The sequence below is a fragment of the Filicampus tigris genome, chromosome 4 (genome assembly GCF_054856515.1).
Source record: "Filicampus tigris isolate MCC_2025a chromosome 4, RoL_Ftig_1.0, whole genome shotgun sequence".
NCBI classification, from domain to species: Eukaryota; Metazoa; Chordata; class Actinopteri; order Syngnathiformes; family Syngnathidae; genus Filicampus; species Filicampus tigris.
The window spans coordinates 23,749,691-23,775,865 of record NC_141220.1 but is presented as its reverse complement, the minus strand read 5'-3'; the positions used below and the strand labels follow the sequence as shown (position 1 = coordinate 23,775,865).

Below are 26,175 nucleotides of genomic sequence, written 5' to 3'. Positions count from 1 at the left end.
TGCATTTCAATGGATTCTGTTTAAAAGGCAAAGGCGGGAAAATGAATCTTTGTATAAAAGGGGATAACAAAAAAAAGAAAAAAAAAGATTATTGGTTTTTTTTTTGTTTTTTTCAAACATTTTTCGCAATGACTTCTGTAGTATACCTCCTTCGGGGAGCCCCGTCCCGCAGCACGTAGCAGCATGTCGGGACAAAGCGGAGGGAGGTTGCTGTTCTGGGCGGAGCTCCTGGACTCTTTCCTGGACGCACCAGAAGTTGTCCGCCTGCTCCTGTTCTGCATTTCTGACCAGGGGATGCGTACTTTCATCCAAGAAAGCCACCTCTGATCCATCAGCTGGGAGAGGCATGTTTGGCACGCGGACTTCTGGTGAATGTTCACATGAATATTCGGATGGATGTTCTCGTGAATATTCTCATTCATTTTCGCATGGATGTTCTCCTGAAAATTGTCATGGATGTTCTCCTGAATGTCGCCCTGGTTGTTCTCATTGATGTTTTGATGGATATTTGGATGGATGTTCTCCTGAAGTTTCTCACTGGTGTTCTGATGGATGTTCTCCTGAATGGTCTCCTTGATGTCCGGATGGTTGTTCTCTTGAATATTCTCATTAATGTTTGAATGGACGTTCTCCTGAAAATCTTTGTTGATGTTCGGATTGACGTTCTCCTGAATGTCGCCACAGTTGCTCTCACTGATGTTCTGATGGATATCCAGATGGATGTTCTCCTGAAAATTCTCATTGATGTTCTGATGGATGTTCCCCTGAATGTTCTCATTGATGTCCGGATGGTTGTTCCCTTGAATATTCTCATTGATGTTTGGATGGATATTCTCCTGAAAATTCTCATTGATGTTCTGGTGGATGTTCTCCTGAATGTTCTCATTGATCTCCGGATGGTTGTTCTCTTGAATATTCTCATTGATGTTTGGATGGACGTTCTCCTGAATGTTTCCGTGGTTGTTCTCATGGATGTTTTGATGGATGTTCTCCTGAATGTTCTCATTGATGTCCGGATGGTTGTTCCCTAGAATATTCTCATTGATGTTTGGATGGATATTCTCCTGAAAATTCTCATTGATGTTTGGATGGATGTTCTCCTGAATGTTCTCATTGATCTCGGGATGGTTGTTCCCTTGAATATTGTCATTGATGTTTGGATGGACGTTCTCCTGAATGTTTCCGTGGTTGTTCTCCTGGATGTTTTGATGGATGTTTTCCTGAATATTCTCATTGATGTTCTGATGAATGTTCTCATTGGTGTGCAGATGGATGTTCTCCTGTATGTTCTCGTGGGTGTTCTGATGGATCGTATGAGGAATGTTCTGATGGAAGTTCTGATGAATGTTCTGGTGTATGTTTCCTTGAATGTTCTGATTGATGCTGTCATGGTGGTTCTCTTGGATGTTCTCATTGAATCTCTTTTGGGTTTCCTGAAGACTGTTTAGTTGGAAGCTCATTTCAATGTTTTCCTGGATGTTTTCCTGAGTGTCCCTTTTGTCTTGGTTTTTTCTCAGAGGTTCTTCATTCTCGTCCTCCTCCTCCGTCCCCTGCACCCTCTTTTTCTTGTTTCTTCTCTCCTCTTCTTCCCTCCTCCTGGTCATCTTGTCATCCTCCTGCTTCATCCTTGGCTCCTCTCTTTTCTCCTTCTCCAGTACTTTCTCAATTTCGCCCATCTCCTTCCTCACCTCAGCTTCCTTTTTCTTCAGCTCTTTCACTTTCCTCAAGTCTTTTTCTTCACTGGTCCTCCGCTCCTCTTCCTCTACGCATTTTCTTTGTAACTCCTCAAATTGCTCTCCTTCTTCATTCTTCTTCCTCTTTTCGACTTCCTCGGTACCCTGCGCATCCTTTTTCCGCCTCCTTCGGTCATCTTCTTCATTGGTCCTCGTTGTGTCTTCTTCCTCCCTGGCTTGCTTCTCCTTTTCTTTTTTCCACTTCCTCTCTGCCTCTGTGTTCCTCTTTTCCCCTCTCCCCTTCATTTTGTTTTCCTCCTCTTCCTTTTTCCTCACCAGCTCGTTTTCTCTCTTTTCAACTTCCGGGCTGCTTATTTCCGCTTCCTTCCTCTTCATCCTCACATCTTCCTCTTCTGTCTTCTTCCTCTTTTCGTCATCCTCAATCCCCCTCCCCTTTGTCTCTTCCCTCCTACTCTCCTCTTCGACCACCATTCTCCTCCTCATTTCCTCCTCTACTCGTTTGCTTGCTTCCTTTTTGCTCCTCCCTTTCTCTTCCTCCCTGTTCCTCACCAACTCTTCCATTTTCTTCACTTCTGCCTCCTGTTTCCTTCTTTCACCTTCTTCCCGGTTTATGTCCTCTTCCTCCCCCTTCCTGCTTTTTTCCACTTCCGCCATCTTCCTTCTCCAGATTTCCTCTTCTTCCACTTTTCCCTTCCTCTCTGCCTGTTTCCGCTTGTCCTCTTCCTCCTTCCTCATCATGTCCTTTTCTTCCTTCAGTTTCCTTTCTGCTTTTTTCCAACTCTTGTCTCCATCCTTGTTCATCGTCAGTTCTTCTTGCATTTGTCTGCGCCTCTCTTCTTCTTGCTTCCTCCCACTCTTTTCCTTTTCCTCTGTCTGTTTCCTCCAAGCTTCCACTTCCTCCCTTTCCGCCTCTGTTTCTTCTTCTTCCCCTACCTGCTTCCTTTTCCTGTCATCTTCCTCCTTGCTCCTAGTCATATTCACTTCCTCTTTAAGTTTACTTTCTGTTTCTTTCCCCCTCTTGACTTCTTTCCCTTTCTTCCTCCTCTCCTCCTCTTCCTCTATTTGCTTCCTCTCTGCCTCTTTCCTCTTCTCATCCTCTTTGTCCTCCTCCTTCGGTTTGCCCTCAACCTTTTTCTGCCTCACTTCATCTTTCCACCTTTCCCACTTCTTTTCCTCTTCTTTCTGTTGTTGAACCAGGCTCCACTGCTCCTCTTTCCTCCTTTTCAACTCCTCCTCCACACGTCTCTTCATGTCGTTGAGGAGTTCCTGTTGGATCGGTATATAATATATTTTCTTATAAATTTTGACACCCAAATAGTTGAAATAAAAATAATTATTAATCGCTTCGTAAATATTCTCGACGATAACAACCTGTTGAAGCTGGAACTCCCGCTCAATCTCTTCCTGAGCCTTTAACTCCATCATATCAACTTCCTTCTGACGCAGCTGCAAATCAAACATACAAGATTTTGTTTCCTGGATTTACCTCAAAGACTTTTTCCAACTGACCTTTCCCACTTCCTTCAGCCTGTGCAGCTCCTCCTCAAAGTCTTGTTCCTCTCGTCTCCTGCGCTCCATGTCCAGTTGGAGTTCACTCCCACCCACATCTAAAAAAGGATGTTAAAGACACCACGCTTGCATTGTGGCGCCGCCTTGTGACTGCTGACAGTCCGGCAGCATTGTACCTTGGCTGTCATATGGCACAGTTGAGAACTCTTGTTCATCTGCAGAACTGCCAGAGGAGGCGCTGTTGTCTCCATTTTGTTCATCAAATGTATCTGCCTGCACCAGAGCAAACATACAGACAGACGCACTATGCACAAGAAGGAACCTAATTTAAAGTAGGAAAATGAATATCTGAACTCAGATTTCGTCAGTATTGTAACATATTTTGTAGTCTGGGTTATTCTTCAAAGGGCCTTCAACATGAATAACTGGTAAGGAAACATAACTACGGTGACTACATTGCAAGCTCACATGCGCTCTGAATTATTTTGCAGTTTTTTTTCCTATTGTGCATAGTGATGGTTATCAGGAATAACTGCCTCATTGTGACTGTGACAAGCATATAAAATGTATAATTACTTCATCATATGTTTACATGTTTTTTTTTGTTTACATGTTAACAGCTTTAAAAACATTTTATCAAACAAGTACTTGCACGTATAGATCAGATCAGCCGTTGTTGATCATTGTATCAGCTTTGTGTTTAACTAAACAGGCCAAATTTCACACTGAGTAAGTACAATTATGATTAGATTTAGATGAGCTTATCACTCATTTAGTTTACGTTATAACTTTTCTGACTTTTATTTATAAATTACAAGTACAAGGGGTCCGTTTCACAAAAGCAGGTTTAGTGAAAACTCAAGAGTTTGGTAACCCTGAAATGAGGGAAACTCTGAGTTTTCCATTTCAAAAAGGGAGGAAATAAAAGTGATTAAATTCAACGTTCCATTTTTTTCAATGTAACCCCATGATATTATGCAGAGGTCTTTACTGTTTGAACAATGGTTTTATATTTCATCAGCTGTTAAGTGCGCTTCATCTTTTCATAGCGGTGCACATGCTTAACTCCAGATGAAGATACTCCGAGTTAAGTAAACTGATTCAAATCAGCTGTTCTGGAACCGGAAACTCAGAGTTTCCTATCTCAGAGTAGATCAACTCAAACTTCAGGATTAGACTCAGAGTTTGTTGAACCTGCTTTGTGAAACGCACCCCAGGTAAGATAAACTTAAACTTCTCAGTATGTGTGTTTGTCAACTTAAGCCAACTATACACAGTACACAGTTTCTTGGTCATATAATGAAAGACAGTTACCGTGTCATTTATTGTCTTTATGTCCTTGCTGACCGTAGCAACATTTTCTTGCGTTGCTCGTTCATTGTGTTGTGACGCAGTCAGATCTGAGAACGCACAAAAACTCATTTTAGCATCATGGGAGATAAAGACACAAAGTAATCGATCGTGGTTGTCTTTGTCTTTGTTTATGTGTCACTGCTGTACAGAAAACTAAGTAGAATTCATACATTCAAGGTCTTCCAGGATGAGCTTCTCACAAGCTACCGCTCGCCTTCTGGAGGCCTCAAAGTAGCTGAGCAGCGATGGCGGGATCTCTTCAGAGGCCTTAAGTCACAAAATGGAGGTTAAGATAACTTAAACAGCTTCACTATACCCTCAGTATGTTGTTTTGGTGAACTTTTGCGATGACGGTTTCAAAATACTGCATTAGAAACACCTTCCCTATGGTGTCTACATGAAAACAAAGCAGTTGTTTATTTCAAATACATTCATATAACTGAACACATCAAGTAAAAGTTAAACAACAGATAGTAGGCCAACTAGGTGAAACATAAACAGTGGTACCTCTACTTACGAACGTCCCTTCATACGAAATTTTCAAGTTGCGAAACGCCTCAACAGGAAAATATTGCCTCTTGTTACGAAAGAAATTTCAAGATACGAAAGGTACAAATACAGTATGGGCAGCTACTCGCAGCTCCGGAATTTCCTGAACGCAACATACTCATTCTCAACTGCTCTGCCATTGGCTATTACCTAGCATCTTCCTGGCATCCCATTGGCTAAGAGGGACCTCTACCGTATGTGTCTATGTGTGTATATAGACAGGTAGGTTGATAGATATGTCTATGCAGCGTCCTCGTCATTCATTAATTTCGTAAGTAGAGATACCACTGTACAGTAATAGTGAGCTTGATAAAATTATTATATCCTTCCATTATTCAATCCTCCCTCCCTGCTTTCTTTTTTCCTACATTACTTCCTATTTTCCTTCCTTCATCCTTCTTTCACACCATCCTTGTATCCCTCCTTGCACATATGCTCTCTATCATACTTTCCTTATTTACCATCCAAGCTTGCTTCCCACTTTCCATCCTTTCTTTCTTCCCTGCTTCCGACAGTACCTCTTTGTCATACGTCCTAGTTTCCCTGCTTGCTTTGTCCCTTTTTGTCCTTCTTTCTTCTTATTTCCCTCCACCATCCCTTCCTTATAACATTCATGTTTCCTTTCTTCCATTCTTCATTCCTCGCTTACTCCCTTTCTGTCACCCCGTACTTAATTCCTTCCTTCCCTTTTCTTTTCATTCTTCCTCCCTTCCATACATACATCCTTGTTTTCCTTCCATCCTGTCTTCTTTATTTCCCTCATTCTGCTTTCCGTCATAGATCTTTCCTCGCTTCCTCCTTTCCTTCCTTTCATCCATCTTTCAGCAAAGTGTTTACAGTACGATACCTACTTTTGGCTCACCTTGTATTTACCTTATGCTAGCACCCACATGAACCAGTTGCCTTAACAAATACATTTTCAAGTAAACGAACTTGCTTCAAAATACTTATTGGTTAATACACTCACCTCCGCTTCATACTCTTCATCTGCGTCTTCCTCCTCCGTGTCGGAAGAGGTGAGGAGCACCTCCGACATATTGTGAAGCTGATTGTCGACTTCTTTTAACCGGACTAGCACTTATTTATTGCCAAAAATGGATTTAAAGTCGTTTCACAACCGGGAAATGTGGGAAAATTGTCACATTTGCCGTCACGTCACGTAAAATAGCATTTGGCGCGCAATCTTACATTGGTGAACAAACTTATAGCTCCACGAGTTATTGTTACCATAGAAACAGTGTCCGCTACGGAACTATATAAAGGACAATTGACGCGAAAAGCAATTGGATTTTCATGGCTTCTATACTAAGCTTGAAAAATGTATATGAATCATTTATTTCCTGTAATTGGAGTTAGATTATTCCATTTAGTGTACCGACCATTTAAAGCTATCTTACCATTGGGAAAAAGCACATCGAAAGTATCCCTGTCAGTTTGTACACTTTCGGCGTAAATTGTACAGGTGGAAACACCTTTTCAAACATGTATGCCGTGCATCGCTATTTCCGTTCACGTGACATCAGCCATTCGAAATTATTTGTGCAAAGTGTAAGATTATATACAGATATGTAAGGGAAAATTTCACTTTCGTAAGATTCAGTAGGCTACACAACCGGGTTGACAGGTATAGTGTGTGGAAAGTGAACACAACCCCTGCAATGTCAAGTAAATTGTTTATTCACCTTTACAAAAATAATACTTATAAATAATAATAGTCTGTGAACAAACGAATTCCCAATGATGGAATTCCCAACAAAAAGTAGTACACATCAGGTATTTTCGCGTTTAAATACACAGTATTTCTTTAGAAAATAGTTTGTGAGAAAAAAAGTCTTCTCAAGTTTAGTACAAATGTGTTTGGTTAATGAATGGGTGAAATTAATACTTTTAGTTTTTTTAAAATGTAAGAAATAAGAAATAAAATATGAGGAAATGGCATTTTATCAGTAAGCACACAATAAAAAACACTTTTTGGACTAAAATATGCAGTGAATGTGTGAACAGTCTTACGCTTGTGCAAGATTTTTACCACCAGAACAAGTATTTTTGGGAGTCTATTTAGTTGAAGCTAATTATTTGAAGCTAAAGAAAGGACTTGTACAGTAACAATAAACTAGACTGAACAATGAATGGGTAATCAAACCTTATGTTTTTGGGGGGGTTTTTGTTTGTTTTTTGTAAAATACAGAAGCATGAACAAGGTGTTTCCGGGTCATTTTTTAACATATTTGCATTTTGGTGAGAAATACATTTGCACTTAATAAAACCACAACATAAATATGTGATTGATCAATCAAACAAAGGTGAGACGTGGCATGCCAAATGTCCACAAAGTTCACCTAAGTAGCCGGAGCATCGCTGCAGTGATGCTGAAAAAAACAACCAAGGCTAAGAGGCCGTTCCTCACTGTAGACTCCAGGTCATCTTCCTTGAAAAATTCTACAAATCCGTCCTGATGAGGAAAAAGACAGAATAGGATGGTGAGTTGCAGGGACTTGAGAAACCACATTGAGCACATTTGGCATGTTGCTCACCCAAGCGTTGTGCTGCACTAGCCAGGTGCGCTGGTGGGACAGCAGGTAAGTCGAGACCTCTTGGGCCACCAGCTCCACGCAGCTCGCCTGCTGCTTCTCCTTCAGAGCTTGAGACACCACTGCGCAGAAGGCCAACAGAGTGGCGATGCCACCCCAGTTAGTGGTCCCATGGGCGAATTGATTCCAGGCCACCTGGCTGACGAAGGACATGTTGCACCCTCTTCGGTCTAATGACAGCTTGTTGACGATGCCTTGAAGACAGATGGAAACTCTAAATAGAAAACACGCACATTTTGCTTCCTATTGTATTCGATTGATTACCTCCAGTAATTTCCACACACTATACCTGTCAACCCGGGGGTGTAGCCTACTGAATCTTACGAAAGTGAGAATAAGTACATTTTCAAACGAATTTCTGGATTTCATTTGAGATGCAACATGTGAATTTTTTAAACACTTATAATTTTTGTCTTTTAGCAGATTACATTATCTTTTTGGGATAAGAAAGCAATTTCATGTAATTTTTCTTAGTTTCAGAAACAGGCGTTTAATGGCTTAATTAATGTACTTTTAGATGCACCTTAAAAGACCTTGAAAGAGCAGAGTAATCTGTTAAAAACGACAACCAGCTAACCTAACGCTTTAAACGGTCAAAGAGCTTCAAAGAGCAACACGTTACTTTAAAAGTGAGTAACTGCAAATCATACGCTCAAGAACTTCAAAGTGCAACACGTTACTTAAAAAAAGTGAATAACTGCAAAGCATACGCTTACCATTGAATCTGATTCTGTGCTTGTCCACCAGTTTCGCCACGACTCTTTTCATCGTAGACTGGGCTTTGCTTTGGTTCCAAGCAGCCGTGGACAGCCCGGTAAAGTCACTGAGGAAGCGGCCGATGAGTCGCCTTGTCTCGGTGTCCAGGACGCCAGGGTCGACGGGGATTTGGAGCCGTGGCAGCGCCGGCGAGGCTACATCCATGTCGCCGTTATCAGGACGACGCTTCACCTCCTGTAGCTCGCCGGGTGCTTTAGCGTTAACGATCGCCAGCTGCAGCTGCGGCGGCATGGAACCGTGAACGACTGCATTTGGAGGCAACATTAAAGCATCCACGAGTCCAATCTTCAAGTTCCGCTGCATCAAGCATCTACTCGCCGGCATCACGTCCATGTCGATGGTCGCTAGGTAACGACTTCCTAGGGTCTACGCCTCCTGCAAGCAAGGAAAGTTTTGCGCATGCGCGTTTCTAAGTGTTCGTGTGTGTGTGGGGGTGGGTGTGTGCGTGTGTATGGGGGGGGGGGTATCTAAGACAGTTGACTGGGCAAGAAGCGGGGCGCACCATGGGTTGGACCAGCCAATCGTAGCAGCAGCAGGGCACATGAGAAATCAACCATTCATATCAATCAATCAATCAATCACATTTTATTTATATAGCACTTTTCATACATAAAAATGCAACTCAAAGTGCTTTAAAACATTCAAAGCAAAACATAGAATTATCTTCAATCAAAAGAAAAGATAAATTATTTAAAAGTACCTAGATTCTAGACAAAAAATAAGGCGAGGGCTACATTAGCAACGGACAATTAGTCTTCACTTAATCAAATAAACAATGAGCAATTGCCACATTTGGTCAGTTGTGCAAAACTGGCATCCTCTCCTACTGCCCATGAGGTGATAAAACCAAATGATTCTTACCCAGCCAATCAGCAAGGATCACTTCATGTGGCAGAGGACGTCACTGCAGCATTTGACCAATCAGTAATTACCTCACACTTTCTTTTTAAGGGTCCCCCCCCCCAAAAAAAAAACCCTCATCCGGCATACAGTATAGCCAAACAAACTTGTATTCATAGAAAAAGGGGAAACAAAACAACAACAATACTTTTTGGGATCAATGGTGGTTAAACGATTACCTTTTGTGATCTCTGCATCTTGTGTAGCTCTTGTGAAATGCTCTATATAAATAAATAAAATTGTATTTTATTGTATATTGTATCAAGGTGCAAATTTGTACCAGGGTCCTTCGAAGGCCGGAGCGCCTGCAGATGACGTCCGCGTTATCGCCTCTGTTTGTAACCCACTGGCCCTTATATTTGTATTACTTTTTACTTAATTAGGATTTCACCGTGTGGAAACCCCAACTATTTAAGCTAAAAAGTTGGAGTTTAAATAAATGTGCCTTTATGCGTTGTAAGCAAGCTGCAATAATACAATACTAAGTGCAAAACTATGAAGTATAAACAACACATAATAACGTAAGCCGAATTTGTTTCACAGTTTCAACATAAAACCGAGCGTCACTTGGCGGAACGATGTCTGTTGTCTGTGTTTCAGGGGGACATTTTTATGTGCTGACCGTATTCACATGTTGTGTCCGTACTACCATGCCTGTTGACACTAGACGAGTTCGCGGCCCAGAAGTCTCTCAAAGTCCGTCTTTGTTCGCGTGCAAGCCGGTGGCGGTCTTCTCCTCACACGGCCCCCGGGCAGACGGCAGGCAGCGGGACCAGGTGGACGTCCGGCCCGTTTTTGTCAGGTGCGGGCTAGTAAGCCAGGCTAAAGGCTCCGCGTACATGGAGGCTGGAGACACCAAGTTGATGTGCTGCGTTTATGGTCCCAGAGAAACGGAGCGTAAAGATGACACCGATATGAAGTGTGGAAGGTAAATAATTTCCTTTTGTGTCGTTTTCACGTTTTTTTGTTTTGTTTTGTTTTATTTATTTATTTTTTAGTCTGACGATGATCCGTCGCTTAAGAATGCATGGTTCAAAAATTCAACACTAAAAGCAAGAATTGTTGGACTTCAATAGTGTCGGCTCACTTCAGTATATTTGTATTTAATTTCCATGTATTATATTTTGCTTGAATTGGAATATTTATCCGGTAGTCCTTGAAAAGGTTTTTGGACGCTGTCCTTTCTGGGGGGACGGCTGGGGGGGGGGACAATTTCAAAATGCGTGTTTGCGACAGTAGAGTCTTATTGAGATCTATAAATCTGCAAGTCTGCCTCTCAGTTCTCATGTTCAGGTCCAAGTTTCAGCTCCATGAATGTTCTTGCCGCGTGAATGGATAAATATATACTCCTCATAACTTTTGGATAATGCCCATTGAAATATTTTGTGGTTGTCAGCAATAATTTTTTTTTTATGGCAATTAATAAATATCTTTATGATGTACAGAAACATTTTGACATTTTTTTTACCTGTGTGAAAACAGTTGTTCTTTGTGTAACCAGGTTGACAACAGACATGCGGTTTGCTCCATTCTCTTGCCCAGAGAGAGGCTCCTGGATTCAAGGGAGTCAGGACAAGGACTTCTCCTTGATGCTGCACGAAAGTCTGCAGCCCGCCTTGTGCCTCCACAAATACCCCCGCTCTCAAATAGAGGTCAACGTGATGGTTCTTGAAAACAGCGGCTCGGTTCTAGCTCACGCCGTCACTTGCGCGTCCCTCGCGCTGGCTGATGCGGGAATCGAAATGTACGACCTGGTCCTCGGCTGCGCCATCCGCCAGGATGGGGCCTCTTATGTGGTCGACCCGACGTACGCTGAGGAAAACGGAAGCGGCTCAGCCAGTGGTGACAATCAGGGAAGATTGACTCTTGCGTTCCTGCCAAGCTTGAACCAGGTTTCTGGGCTGCAGTCTGATGGCGAAATGACTGAAGAGACTCTCTCTGCTGGGGTGCGCACGTGCATTGAAGGGTGCTATAAGATATATCCAGTCATCCAACAAGCTCTGGCCAAGGCAGTGCGAAAGGCGGCCCCCCCACCATCCGAGAGCTGACTGAGTAAATTGCTTTCCGGGCCAATATTACTATAAAATGCCTTTGGTATCCTCCTCAAAATCACACTCATGAAAGTGTAGTCATATAATGAAACTCTGAGGTCTTACTATAGTTGACTTTAAGTGGCAACAAAAAGCAAGCTGATAAAATGAGTCTTTTTGATCATGTATATTGTATTTTTCACAGCGAACATTTTGCATGTGTCTGTGATAATGATGTTCACCCTGTCATCATGGGTAACTGCCCCTATAAGAACTTTCTCAGGTTTTCATTCATATTATGACCACCATTTTGCCTTTCTTCAAATGAGGCTGAAATAGGTGTAGTTGCAGAATAAATATTTACACTTATGTTTTTTCCCCCCCACATTGAATCTAGTTGGATGATGTGAACTTTAACATGGCCACAATATTATAGTGAAATATCAATTGATGTAAAATAAAATGAAAATCTTTTAGAAATCCAAAATATATTTGTAGAACAGCACAGTCGGGATGCTAATGGAATCATGGTACTAAATTTCCACTATGTGCTCATTAAATGCAGACATCAGCCCAAAAAAATCCACCTTGTCTGAAAGATCACATATTTAGCTGTTTGTATGTACATTGTCTACTTACAATTAATTTATTTGAAAACAGTTGTGGGAGCGTTTCCAATATAAATTTCTAACAGCGGAAGATCTACTTAAAACATGAAATTCAGTCTCAACATTTTAGGAGGTGAAATGGCACCTTTCAGCGATATTGACTCTTATACATTACATTTAATTTGTGGTTGTATGCTCATTAAGTGTATGAATTTTTCCCCCTTTTTAAAAAAAATATATTTGGATCTCATTTTCCAACACGAGACTTGATAAGATGATATTACAGGTAAATGAGTTGTATTTCTTTGCAAGTAAAGTACTCAAACCAAATATATCTCTTGTAATCATTTCATGTTGATTTGAACTCGAATAGCAGTTGAGCACACAGTGTGGTAGATTAGTAGTTAATGTGTCTGCCTCACATTTCTGAAGTTCGACTCTCGGCTGCAGGCTTCTTATTTGGTATTTGCTTGTTTTTCTGTGCTTGCGTGGGTTTTCTCCGAGTAGTCTGGAATCCTCTTAGGTAACAAAAACATGCATGTTAAATTAATTGAAGACTAAATTGTTTAAATGTGCCCTGCAATTGGCTGGCAACCAGTCCAGGCTTCCTCTCACCCAAAGACTCCAGTAGAAAATGAATAAATGGATGGATGTTATTTCATGTTCATTTGAGCCGCAGAGCACAGCCCTCCGTTGAGGCTAATTTGTTACTCAAAATAAAAGTGCTGCATTTATGTTTGTTTCACACTGCTTGTCAGAACCTGCTTTTCTGTGTGAAAGGCACTGGCGAGAGCAACCCGGCGATGTCCCTGGTTGGGAAGTACAGTAGTATCAGCTCTGCAATTCTCTTGGGTGAAAGGCATCGGATGAATGCTCTTCAGGTGGCATCAATCTCAAAGGGCAGCAAATGCTCTGAACTGTGTGAATTCTGCTTGGATTGATGCAGTGTTATCTAAAATCATGGCCAATGAAAACAACTGAGAGGTGCATTAAATCAATACGCTGAAAATCCAGTTTTTAATGGCCCCCTCAAGGTATTGAACCATACGAATAGCGATGTTTCTATGTCACCAGAATACCCATAAATCTAATCCAAAACCTGACTGACCTGTTCCTGCAAACCTTCCATTTATTGGGAACTCTAGTTTTACAGACATTGGGAACAGCTATGGTGCTCTTTTGCCCAATTAGGGGTGTAAACAGAAATTCAGGAAGCCATTTCCTGAACAAGTCAGAAGGCTATCTTTAAACAACACATCTGTTTAATCATGCTCAAATCTGCTACATTCAAATACAGCAACAGATTTTATGAGCATTTTTTGGTCCAATATTTGAAGTGTCTAAGATGACAATGAGTCATTGATTGAATCCGAACCCATTTCGCAGTCATGCACAGTAAACATATCTGCGAAGCATTACTAAATGTGGCATACTCATTAAAACGATACAATTAATTCAACATATCTTGAACATAACACAACCATGAATTATGACAAAATGAGGAAATTCATAGGATGAAATGTTAATGTGATTGAAATTCATGGTACTAATCGGTAGCCCTGTGTACAAGTTACTGTACTAGTCTAAATGAAGAAGTGATGCAATAGCATACACTGTAGTAGTGTAGTTATGCGAATACATCTAATTAATGAAACTTGATGCTGTTGTGATGTGTCACATTCTGTACTTTAAAGTGAAGCATTAGTCTGTCATTTTTAAAATGTATTTTATATACATATATAACATAAAAACATAATGTCTTTGAAGCACTAACACGACATACATAACATACCTATGAAGCATTCAGTCATGAGCGTTTTTAGTTGCATCAGCCGACCAGGGTTTTTCGTGTCAGTGGAGTGGCGGGTTTGGCTAAGAGTGAATGTCAATCTGACCAATCAAAATCAACATTTGACGACACGGCAGGCGCGTGGACCAATCGGCTCTCAGCTTGGCGTGTTCTCTTTACAGTGCATTCTAGACCAGCAGCGTGGACGCACACACGGTAGTGTGTTTGGGATCCGAAAAACGACTCATTCTGCGACATTATCGGCTTCTGTGAGTATTAACCTTTGCTCTGGCGGCTTGTGAAATCATGAAAATGCCTTCTGATATTCGGGAAATCCGCCCAGTTGGAGTTGGTGCCTGGAATATCGGGGCTGTACCGTAGTGGGCTAGCCGGCGTAGCTAACAATTAGCTATCTTGCGTCAGGTTGGGAAGTTAGTGCCGCTGTCCAGCAGCAGGAGCAACCAGCTGAGCGGCTACCAGTGAGGCACACCGGTTCGAGATAACACTTGGCGTTTTGAGCCATCCACCTGCCGATTCACGGAACGGATATTTCAGTATTTCTTATTACCGCCGAGGTACTACAATTCGAAGCAAGAGGAACCCCATTAATCTCTTCCTCTGGTTAAAAGCGCACTGACCGTCTCTTTATAATGAATAAGGTGCACACTTTCCCTGTTTTAAACCGCATCCTCACACTTTGCATTTTACAACACTCTGTGTGACTGGCTTGTTGATCACAGACGTAGAAGTTTCCATCCCATTACCTCAGTGAATTTTCACCCTCGTGGTTGTCAGCCGTGGTGTAGTTTAGTAGTCAGGAGCGGGCCCGGGCTGTTTACCTTTTCCCCGTGGGCCCCAGACATCTCCAGCCTTCAGCTGCTTTCCCTTGCTGCCCAGAGAGTTAAGACTAGTTAGTCTTAAATATTTCTTTACTTCATTTCTGCATGTGTTGTTGACACTTTTATGGCCTTAGTACCTTAGTATCAAGTTCATCAATTTAATATTTCTAACCAACGTATGCTAATGCCATAGTAAAGTTGTGAGACATGGGGGCAGGCGCCACTGTTGTCATCTGTGTTTGCTGTAAAGTAGCTCCTACTCCATAGTATTCCCGAAAAATATGACAAGCTTATTAAGTGGTATCAGAGTCTTTTTTTCCAATATAAGTACAGAGGTACATTATCAGTACCAAGGTATTTTTGTATTGCTGAAGATATATTTTTTTTAAATCCATCCATCCTTTTCCTGTTGCGCATATCCTCATTTGGTTAGTGAGTGAGCTGGACCCCAGCTGACTTTGGGCATGAGGTGCGTTATAACCTGGACTGTTCACCAGGCATTCACAGAACACATGGATACTTTTACACAGACTTCCTCAATTAACCCAACATTTACCCCACGTAACGCCCAAAGTAGCTGGGCTAGACTTCAGCGGTCACATGACCCAAGTGAGGATAAGAGGCACAGAAAATTACTGGATGGATATTTTTGGGATTGTGGGAATAAGAAGAGGTGCCCGGCGAAAATTTACACATGCACAGGGGGAACATGCAAACTCCCAAGTGCGATGCAGGCGTGCCAACAGTGCTAGCACAATTAGTACATAACAAGTAACGCAGGAATTGCGTGCCTTCTTGTTCCACGTAACAGGAATTTGTTCATTGCGTGTTGATTGGAATCTGAAAGTGTTGTGTGTTTGGTACTACCATAATCCCAAGGACCTCTTGTAATGGATGTCCTATTTCATAAAGATTCGAAACTGTGTATTGCTTTTCCCCTGAAATACATTCTTTGAAGTCCAGAATAACACTTTTTTTTCTTACAGCTGTTTTTGTAAGTTGTCCTGTGATGTTAAATAAGAGTGAAATTAGAGAGCTGCGTTCTGCTCCATGTAGGCCTAGATTCCAGAGCAACTTTGAGTTCATGAAAAATGCCAAAGGCTAATTTGTAGGTGTAAAATAAGCATAAAGAATGCCTTGGAAAAGGCTTGCCTGAACACACACCTACTTGACTGTTGGCGGCAATCTTTAAATATTTCAGGAAAAGGTTGTTCAATAACGTTCTGTCTTTTAACATTTTTCATGATTTAATCGGAAGAGTTTGCATAATAACTGCTATTAGGAAAAATGCTAGTATGCTAGCAAATGCTATCTAGAGAACAATTTTCATGTTGGTGTCACCAGCATCAGTTGTTCTTTGTTCTAGAGAGCTGATTCGGAATGGATTCTTCTTTGAGTGCCGCTCAAATCCGCCAGAAGTTCATAGACTTCTTCAATCGCTATGAGCACCAGTACGTGCACTCTTCATCCACCATCCCGCTGGATGACCCCACGCTGCTGTTCGCCAATGCGGGCATGAACCAGGTGAGCCGGCCATGCCTTGGCCATCTGTGCCTCACTCTGCCAAAAGCTGTTTTTGTTGACGGACTTCAAAATCTCTCGTTCCCTCTTAGTTCAAGCCCATCTTCCTCAACACTATTGATCCATCCCACCCGATGTCACGGCTACGTCGCGCAGCCAACACCCAAAAGTGTATCCGTGCAGGAGGAAAGCACAATGACCTGGACGATGTGGGTAAAGACGTTTACCACCACACATTCTTTGAGATGTTGGGATCCTGGTCCTTCGGGGACTACTTTAAGGTAGGATGGTGTCAATATATAATGCATCCACTTTGGCATTAAATATTCAATGACAATCGCAGCCTTAACACAGGAAGGCCTTGTGCTTGAGTTAGGCGGCAAAAACCTAGCGGCATAGTTCATATTTTGATTGTATGAATCTTTGATTGTAAACCTGTACTGCCTTTCACAGCTCGCTGACATTTAATTTCTGGTGAAATTCTCAATTTCTTGAGTTAAGTACGCTTTTGTTTTTGTCATTTAACCTGCTGGGTTTGTTTCCCTACCACTGTATGCTGCAGCATCTGGCCTGTAAGATGGCCCTGGAGCTGCTGACCGAGGAGTTTGGCATTTCCATCGACCGCCTGTATGTCACCTACTTCGGTGGCAATGATGACGCGGGCCTGGAGGCCGACTTGGAGTGCAAAGAAATCTGGATGTCTCTAGGGTGAGTGACAGATGGATATACTTTTATTTGTATTTGTTGCTTTGATAAGTGCTATACAAACTCTAGCATAGGTGTCAGCTTTCTTACAGCATACTTCACCAATGCCATTTTGAGATATGTTCTATAGTTGTTGTTTTTTTTTTTAAAGCGGAAGTCAACCCAAGCATATTTTTTTCAAGAATATGTTCCCAGCAGGCCCACTAGTTGAAACACAGCATTCTGATTAATTTTGCATTTGTGGAATATAAGTTAAGTAGCAAAATGCACTTGTTTTTAGCCATCTCTGGGGGTGGCCATTTTGTCTTCTGTCGGCTGAAAATGACATCACAACTGCTTACAACGACCAATCACAGCTGACCTGTTCTCTGAATCTGAGCCGTGATTGGTCGTTATGAGCAGTTGTGATGTCATTTTCAGTCGACCGAAGACAAAATGGCTGCCGCCAGAGATGGCTAAAAACGAGTGGATCAACACTTATTCCACAAACGCAATATTTATCAGAATGCCCTGTTTCAACTAGTGGGCTTGCATAGAACATATTCTTGAAAAAAATATGTTCGCGTTGACTTCCGCTTTAAGAAAAAAAAACTGTATTCAGACAAACTTTAGAGGCACTCCAAGAGACCCCTTTTAAAAGCAGCACTTTTTTTTTTTTTTTTGGCATTTCAATAGCTTTCGACTCAACCACAGGGTATTAAAATAAATAGCACTGAACGGGGAATAAAATCACTCGTGAAATAATCACTTGCTGCCTTCTCTCTTTCCATCAGCATGGATGAAGCTCGCATCCTGCCAGGTAGCATGAAGGACAACTTCTGGGAGATGGGAGATACTGGCCCCTGTGGCCCTTGCAGTGAGATCCACTACGACCGCATTGGAGGGAGAGATGCGTCCCACCTGGTGAACATGGACGACCCCAACGTCCTGGAAGTCTGGAATCTTGTGTTCATCCAGTTCAACAGGTAGTGCGAACACCGAGTGAGAGCAACATGACTTGCAAGTTTGACTTGGGGGCACATCTGCGAGTTTTCTGCTGTTCCTTTCAGGGAGTCCGAAACGGTGCTGAAACCACTACCAAAGAAGAGCATCGACACAGGGATGGGTCTGGAGCGCTTGGTGTCTGTGCTGCAGAACAAGATGTCCAACTATGACACTGACCTCTTCCTCCCATACTTTGAAGCTATTCAGAAGGTTCGCAAAATCCGCCATTGTGTTCCTTTCACGTGGTGATGTCATTTTTTTTCCAAGAGAAACATCTAGACTTTTTTTTTTTTTTTTTTTTTTTTTTTTTTTTGATTGGCTTGCAAGTCAAAATGTAAGTTTCAGAGCCACGCCTTGCATGTAGTGGAAAAAAAAAAAAAGAGCCACAGTCACAGATCACACTTTCTCCCATTTATTGAACATGACAAACAGTCAAACACACAAATACAAAATGAGAACACACACAAAGCGATACAATAGGCCAAAAACTAAGGCTGAGCAAATTCAAATTGACATTGCAATGTAGTAGAATGCAATTTTCAAATCAGCATCCTTTGTAGCTGCAATTTGTCGGGGAAAAAACAGATTACTTGTTATATATGTACTATATATAGTGTAGATTTAAAGGCACAGCTACAACACTGAACCTATACAGTAGAATATATATGTATTTATAGTTTTGTTTGGCTTGTCCCAATGTACAGTAATTACACTTCATGTACAATGTACAGTAATTACACTTCATAAAACCAAGTTACATTCTCACCATCATTACAACACAAGAAATGCAAGTCTTGGGTGAAGGTACTTCATCTATTTCCCAGAGGTGATCAGAAAACATCCTGGTTGATGGGCTCAACAACAAAAGTGGCGTTTGTTTGTTTCAGGGCACTGGTGCTCGGCCCTACACTGGTAAAGTCGGGGCCGAGGATGTTGATGGTGTTGACATGGCCTACCGCGTGCTGGCTGATCACGCTCGTACCATAACCATCGCCCTTTCCGATGGTGGGCGGCCTGACAACACTGGAAGAGGGTACGAATTTATGGCTCTGCATTGCACTTGAACTCTTAAGTCTGAATTTATGGTGTGGAAGTTACATGCTGTGCTAAAAATGTACTCTGTGTTTTCTATTCCATTCAGGTATGTTTTGCGGCGAATCTTGCGTCGCGCCGTACGTTATTCCCATGAAAAGTTGGGCGCTCAGAAAGGCTTTTTTGCCTCTCTAGTGGATGCGGTGGTCAATTCCCTGGTGAGACTTTTGTACCCTGCCTCAGCGCGGTTGTATAGTAAGACGTGTGTGACACGGCAAGTTTTCCATTTCACAAACCATTCTGTAAAGACGGCCTTGGTCCCTCTTGATACAAGCCTCAAATCAGTCAGACGGTGCTATCAAATGACAAAATGATACAAATGTATATAGTCTCAAATTGATCTGTAGATTGGAGATGCTTTTCAACTCCAATGTGTCAGACAGAATCCTCTTTCTGACAGTGTGAAAATTGCTTTCTTCCTCTTTGTGCAAGATTAAACTTATTATTCTCTTTTATCTGTTCAGCCCCACACCACATTCATCTTTCCGCTTCTTCTTGTCCACTGTTCTCACCAACCTTTGTTCTATTCTTCAGGGTGACGCATTTCCCGAATTGAAAAAAGACCCAGAAATTGTGAAGGACATTATAAATGAAGAGGAGGCGCAGTTCCTCAAAACTCTCAGCAGGGGGCGACGCATCCTTGATAGGAAGATCATGAGTATGGGTGACAGTAAAACCCTCCCAGGTGAGAGAGACTTGATGAAAATCATCTCCAATTGCATATCTCCATACAGCCGTGTGTGTTTGCGCTCATGGAGAATGTTGAACAGCACTTTTCTCGATCTTTGCATCCAGGTGACACTGCATGGCTCTTGTATGACACGTATGGCTTCCCTCTGGATTTGACCTCCCTCATCGCCGAGGAGAAAGGCATGGTGGTGGACTTGGCTTCCTTTGAGGAGGAGAAGAAGGCCGCACAGGTGAGGAAAAGGAAGGAGCGGACCCTCTGACCGTACCATCTGATTATAGTCGTAACTACCTTTGATTTGTGGACGAGAATTTTGGTTACAGTTAGTGGTGCAAAGGTTCATCTTTGATCCGTGATCCGTACGGATCAAGCACCACGGTTTGGCATGATGCGCGGAATAGTTGGCGGAAAAAAACAAACTGCGCATTCACATTACGGCAACGTGATTAGTCCGCATTCACTGTAATAGCAGCAGAGGAAATATTACATTGAGTCATTGATGCCAATGCAATAGCCTTAGACGTTTACGTTGAAGTTGGCCCGCGCGGTGGCGTGACGGCTAAATTGACTTCCGTTTTCGACGTTTCGGCTTGCCTTATCACAGTTATAATCACATAGCTACCATGAACGTCAACACGACGCCATCCTGAAATCATACTCACTTGCTAATTTAGGACGCTAACAAACCGCTAGTTAATTATGCCGTCATTGTATAATACCGCACAAGTCTCCAGTGTTAGAGACTAGCAGCTAGCTGTTGGCATTAGCAACAAATGCCCGGCCGGTAGTTCAACAGCTATTCCTTGGCTTACTTTTTTTTTTTTTATTACTTCTTTTTCAATATTGTGGACCTATATTACTTTGTAATCCACCCTCCACGTTTAAAGGAAGGGAATGTGTCTTAGCACTTTGAGGTCTTTTTCATCATTAAAAAAAGAATCGTTTAATAAAACTTTGTCTTTTATTTTATTTAAAAAAAAAACTTTTGCTCCTTAAATAATTTTACGTTCACCTCAAAATGTCTGGGAGCCATTTTAGACATTAGGTGTTTTTATTTAATGGGCAAAAGTGTTTTATAAAATAAATGAAGACAAAGTTCTATTCCTCTTTTTTTTATTTTTATCTCTATTTATTTATTCATTCTATATTTGCCGAAAAAACGATCCGATCCGTGACTCAAAAATCCGTGACCGATCCCAACCGTGATTTATGTGATCCGTTGCCCCACTCGTTACAATACATAAAGTGATTATTGTAAGTTGGGTGCAGCATCACACTGGATAGAATCCTCCAAATAGGAATGGCTGTCTGTAGCCATTCATGCTGATGGGATTTTAAAAGCAAATTCATCCTCAGGGATCAACCTCATTGCAAAAGCACAAAGAAGTTTCTTAAGTCGGCCAAGACGGTAGAAGTTCACAATTAAAATGCATGTGGGCTTGCTCCTCATGCATCTAATATACATGTATTACAAAATCATTTCCCTTGAGGAACTGGATTATTACATTCTTGTCTTTGGCAAGTTTCGATGTGTAAGTGCTCCCTATGCAATATTGATAAGGTTAGTAAAGCAATTTGAGTAGTGTGTGGGATTTATGCACATTTTCCCTTCCATTATTACAATTTTAGAGAGAGAAAGGTTGGTTTTTTTTTTTGTAACAGGACTTTGTATGTGTCTGTGTGTTTGTGTGTAGCTGAAGTCCCAGGGTAAGGGTGCAGGAGATGTGGACCACATCATGTTGGACATCTATGCCATCGAAGAGCTGAGGAACAAGAATGTCCCTGCCACGGATGATTCCCCCAAATACAAATACACTTCTGATGAAAATGGCACCTATGGTATTGAATCACTAAAATACAAACACAAGCAGTCTTTTGTCCTCTTCTGAGCCCTTACCCTCATTTTGCTGACGTCGTCAGAGTTCCAGCAGTGCTCTGCGACAGTGTTGGCCCTGCGCCACGACCGCGACTTCCGCGAAGAGGTGACCACGGGTCAGAAATGCGGCGTGCTGTTGGATCGGACGTCGTTCTACGCCGAGCAGGGCGGACAGACATTTGACGAAGGCTATTTGCTTCGAGAGGATGATAACACAGAAGATGTAAGTGCAGTCATTTGCATTCGTTGGACACTCTCTTAGGTTTGCATGCTGTCAGAGGTCAATGAATAATTTTGCTTGGCTTTGGATCGCTTGAAACGCACCATTTGAATGAATACCAGTTACCTCTCTTTTTTTAAAATTTTTTGGACATAATTCTTGGTCCAGTGTGTTGGAACTGTTTTCCAGTGGACCAAAAAAAATATGACCATCTATGTTTTGCAGCGAATGGAGTTCTCAGTGAAGAACACTCAGGTTAGAGGAGGTTACGTTCTACACGTGGGCACCATTTATGGAACGTTGAAGGTTGGAGACCGTGTCACCTTGCACGTGGACGAGGTGAGCTCATCAGTAAACTGAAAAGTGCCCACAGGAAAAACCCTGGATGCTCTTGACCATCTTATTTTTTCATCTGCTGTCTCCAGGCTCGCCGTCGGCCCATCATGAGCAACCACACTGCTACACACATCCTCAACTTTGCGCTCAGGGGTGTTTTGGGCGAGGCAGACCAGAGGGGCTCCTTGGTGGCGTCGGACAGACTTCGCTTTGACTTTACTGCTAAAGGCGCCCTGAGCACAGGGGAGGTCCGTCGGACTGAGGAGATTGCCTGTGCTATGATAAGGGATGCCAAGGTCAGTGGTGCTTGTGGCGCTAAAGTCAAAATAGAAATCAAGTTTTGCTTTTTTTCTTCTTAATTTAAAAACCCCGTATTAGTTACCCTACATCAGTGATTCCCAATTCACGGTATGGGTACCACCAGTGGTACACAAAAGGTTCTAGGTAGAAAAAAAAATCCAAGTTATTTTGGATTAATTGTTATTAATTATCAAGTACAATACACATTAAAGTACACAGTAAAATACAGCACAATTTATGCATAATATATTTAGAAATAGAATGTTTTATTTTATTTTTTTCAAACTGAAAATCAGCATTTCACTTTGAGGGGGAAAAAAAAGCAATTTTGGTCAATCCAACTTAAGTGTGCTGCTGACAACCATTCTTTTTTCTGTACTTTGCTTCAGCCTGTTTACGCCATGGACGCCTCCCTAGCAGAAGCCAAGGCCATTCAGGGTCTGCGCGCTGTGTTTGATGAGACGTACCCCGACCCTGTGAGGGTGGTTTCCATCGGCATCCCCGTTCAGGACCTGCTGGATGACCCCAGCAGTGCTGCTGGTTCCCTCACCTCCATTGAGTTTTGTGGTGGAACGTGAGTGTTTCCATTACACTGGGGTCGTGTGTGATCGACAAAACATGGAAAGCGAAAGAAACAACAATGTGTGTTTATTTGGGTTCTAGCTGTCTAGTTGATGATGATGATGTGAATGAGGCAACACTAATCACTGTAGAATCCAGTTGTCTTACCCAACCTCTGCACTATTGTATTTTTTGTTTTATTTTTCCATCCATAGGCATCTGCAGAACTCGGCTCATGCTGCGCCGTTTGTCATCGTCTCAGAGGAGGCCATCGCTAAGGGCATCCGGCGCATTGTTGCCGTGACAGGAAGCGAGGCCCAGAAGGTCAGGACTTGCACACATGAGCGCGCTAAACATTCAGCGATTACTCGTCATGGTTGTTTATGGTCAGCTTGTCAGCATGATTTACCTTCTCCTGGCTGAATTAAAGTTTCTTTCGCTGTAGGCCAGGGATTTTAGGAACTAGCCATTGAAAAGACACATAATTGCAAGATTGCATTTTAGAGTGTAGTTTTACCAAACCAAGGAGTAAATTAAAATTAAGTACGACACAAAATAAATTACCGTAATTTCTGGATCTGAGCAAAAGCCACAAAAGCTAAATGTAGCCATAGAAGCTCATCTGTACCTACATTAGCCGCTTCGGACTAATAGCCGCTTATCTCCACTTTGTTAAATGGCTATATTAGAAACACCGGTCGATGTCCCCCTGCCCACACACACACACACATTTATTTATTTTATTTTTTTTTCAAGAAAATGTTCTATGCACGCCCACTAGATGAAACACAGAATTCTGATTTAATACTGTGTTTCTGGAATATGAGTTAAGCAACAAAATCCACCGGTTTTAGCCATCTCTGGGGGGGCGGCCATTTTGTCACTTCTGTCGACTGAAAATGACGTCACAGTTGCTCAGGGCTGAGGTAACGACCAATCATAGCTCAACCTCAGAAAACAGATGAGTCGTAATTGGTCGTTATCTGAGCCCCGAGGGTCTTTGATGTCATTTTCAGTCGACAGAAGTGACAAAATGGCCGCCCCCTGAGATGGCTAAAAATGGGTGGATTTTGTTGCTTATCTCATATTGATCATATTGCCTTGTTTCCCAGTGGGCCCGCACGGAACATATTCCTGAAAACGTCACGTCTATCATTTCACAAATACTGTTGCTTTTGCTCATGTTGTTCACCAGGCTCAGAGGAAAGCAGACACGCTGAACCAATCTCTGACCGCCCTGGCAGACAAAGTAAAGCAGCAAACAGTTCCCAACAAGGACGTACAGAAAGAGATTGCAGATATGACAGAGGTATATTTTGCGTCTTTAACATGTTTTGCCTTCTGTTTCTCTCAGAGATGTGTGTGAACTGTAACTCGATTGACAATGTCGGCTCGTACGCAGTCCATCGGCACCGCGGTGATCTCCCAGTGGCGGAAGGATGAGATGAGGGAGACCCTGAAGAGCTTGAAGAAGACCATGGATGACCTGGACCGCTCTTACAAGGCGGACATCCAGAAGAGAGTCTTGGAGAAGACCAAGGAGGTGATCGAGAGCAGCCCCAATCAAGCACTGCTGGTGATGGCGATGGAAACCGGGGCCTCAGCCAAGGTGAGTTTTATTTTTCTTTCTTTCTTTCTTTAACGAAACTCTTGAGACTGACATTTTGTGACGCTGAAAGAAAATGTCCTGCATTACCATAAAGGGGAGTTGTCACCTGGGAAGAAAGTGCAGCAATTTTAATATTCAGTTCTTCTCTTCGGCATCTCATTGTTTTCGCCACGGGATTAAATCGGCTGATTAGTTGTGACATTGACATGTCAGCAATGACGATTAGTAGCAGACTTTGTAATATCCACTCGCTCCTTCCAGGCTCTCAATGAATGCCTGAAGGTGCTGAAGGCTAACTCCCCTCAGACCGCCGCCATGCTCTTCGCCGTCGACCCCGATGCCGGCAAGGTCATCTGCTTGTGTGAAGTCCCTCAAGTGAGTGCGTCCCATCAATGCCTCGCACACACCGATCATTTCTGGGGTGCATTTTGGCCATGCATCGTGAATTCCAACTCAGCAATGCCGATGCTAATGGGAACCTGTGTTACCCCGCAGGATAAAGCCAAGCGCGGACTGAAGGCGAACGAGTGGGTCCAGGAGTTGTGCCCCCTGATGGATGGCAAAGGAGGCGGCAAGGACATGTCTGCGCAGGCCGCTGGTCGCAACACAGAGTGTCTGCAGGAGGCGCTACAGATGGCCAAGCACTTTGCAACTCTGAAGCTGGGGGAAAATTAAGATGTAGGCTCCGAGCGAGGAAGAAGAGCCAGTGAAGTGTCATGCTAAAAATAGGGTGGAAGACGGGAGAATCATCTTATCTGCTCCTTTGAGTCTGATGCGGGACGGACCAGCAACTTTTTTTGGGGGGTTTCTCGCTCTCACTTTTCTGGCCGGTGACCACTATTGAGAGTGGGTTTGTTCATTTAAACCTCACTCAAAATGTATCTCTGTGGAAAACACACTCACTTGAAATAAGTTCATGGCAACATGTCACATTGTACACTGACAGGACATAACAGGCAGTGTAGAAGGCCTTTGATTTCATTTGCATGTTTGCATACAGAGTGACAAAGGGATTTAGGATCTTGGCATTTGTCTCTGGGTGGTGCAGAAAAGTGACAATTTTGCACTTGGCTTTCTAATCTGTACTTCCTTTCAACCTGTTCATCTCATTGTAGTCTTGTAGATGTTGAAACATACCCAAAAAGCACTTAGCCTTCCTGATAAGTTCAGGGCTAACTCCAACTCCAAATTGACTAACAATTTAAGAGCTTTGTGTCCCCTGTCTTGACTCGGGTCCATGGCACCGCCGTCCGGCCATCATGTGTGAGGCACAGCTGTTTGGATGAACAGTAGCTGCATCATTGCTTGTAAAATTAACAAGCTATTATGATATAGGTTTGAAAGGTCTAAATAGTTCATTTTTATCATTGTCTGTCCTGTGTAAATGATTATGTTCTCCATTACATAACTTCATTTCTTCATCACTTCAATACTGTTTAATTTGTCGTATCATCAAAGCTGTTCCATGGATGAGACATTTTGGGACCGAAATAAATTGTTCTGCCTAGCCTTGTGTCTACCCTTTTCTTTACGAATCAATTTTATTATGATGATCAACAAGTCCAGTGCGTCTACCCTGGACTTTCACATATGGCTAATTTCACTTTTGATAGATCACACTTGAAATGAGATGGGGATCACTGA

General features: G+C 42.4%; 4 protein-coding genes across 5 annotated transcripts in view; 2 read left to right on the top strand and 2 right to left on the bottom strand.

Annotated features, from left to right (window-relative positions):
* lrriq1 (leucine-rich repeats and IQ motif containing 1) overlaps positions 1-6,316 on the bottom strand; it is a 40,272-nt gene extending 33,956 nt beyond the window's left edge. For both annotated transcript variants that reach the window (XM_086028752.1, XM_086028753.1), the window contains exons 1-7: positions 6,073-6,316; positions 4,727-4,823; positions 4,518-4,603; positions 3,380-3,476; positions 3,204-3,301; positions 3,066-3,140; positions 147-2,960 (exon numbers count right to left, since the gene is read on the bottom strand). In XM_086028752.1, the coding sequence (XP_085884878.1) occupies positions 147-2,960; positions 3,066-3,140; positions 3,204-3,301; positions 3,380-3,476; positions 4,518-4,603; positions 4,727-4,823; positions 6,073-6,141 (3,336 nt within the window). In that variant the 5' untranslated portion in view covers positions 6,142-6,316. The remainder of the gene's footprint in view (positions 1-146; positions 2,961-3,065; positions 3,141-3,203; positions 3,302-3,379; positions 3,477-4,517; positions 4,604-4,726; positions 4,824-6,072) is intronic.
* Positions 6,317-6,764: 448 nt separating this feature from the next.
* Positions 6,765-9,350, bottom strand: LOC147149016 (induced myeloid leukemia cell differentiation protein Mcl-1-like). Its single transcript, XM_086028755.1, has 4 exons — positions 9,335-9,350; positions 8,413-8,848; positions 7,640-7,890; positions 6,765-7,557 (listed from the first exon to the last, which is right to left on the bottom strand). The coding sequence occupies exons 2-4, from the start codon at positions 8,804-8,806 to the stop codon at positions 7,441-7,443; spliced, it is 762 nt and encodes a 253-aa protein (XP_085884881.1). The 5' UTR covers positions 8,807-8,848; positions 9,335-9,350; the 3' UTR covers positions 6,765-7,440.
* Positions 9,351-9,715: 365 nt separating this feature from the next.
* On the top strand, positions 9,716-12,745 carry exosc6 (exosome component 6). The gene is made up of 2 exons (XM_086028754.1): positions 9,716-10,301; positions 10,875-12,745. The coding sequence occupies exons 1-2, from the start codon at positions 9,952-9,954 to the stop codon at positions 11,419-11,421; spliced, it is 897 nt and encodes a 298-aa protein (XP_085884880.1). The 5' UTR covers positions 9,716-9,951; the 3' UTR covers positions 11,422-12,745.
* A 1,185-nt stretch (positions 12,746-13,930) lies between these two features.
* aars1 (alanyl-tRNA synthetase 1) lies at positions 13,931-26,039 on the top strand. Its single transcript, XM_086029053.1, has 20 exons — positions 13,931-14,069; positions 16,006-16,163; positions 16,253-16,441; positions 16,723-16,868; positions 17,639-17,830; positions 17,915-18,059; positions 18,737-18,882; positions 18,991-19,099; positions 19,476-19,626; positions 19,737-19,861; positions 21,324-21,468; positions 21,550-21,728; positions 21,951-22,064; positions 22,151-22,357; positions 22,751-22,935; positions 23,138-23,246; positions 24,118-24,231; positions 24,325-24,531; positions 24,793-24,906; positions 25,027-26,039. The coding sequence occupies exons 2-20, from the start codon at positions 16,020-16,022 to the stop codon at positions 25,204-25,206; spliced, it is 2,901 nt and encodes a 966-aa protein (XP_085885179.1). The 5' UTR covers positions 13,931-14,069; positions 16,006-16,019; the 3' UTR covers positions 25,207-26,039.
* The last annotated feature ends 136 nt before the right edge of the window (positions 26,040-26,175 follow it).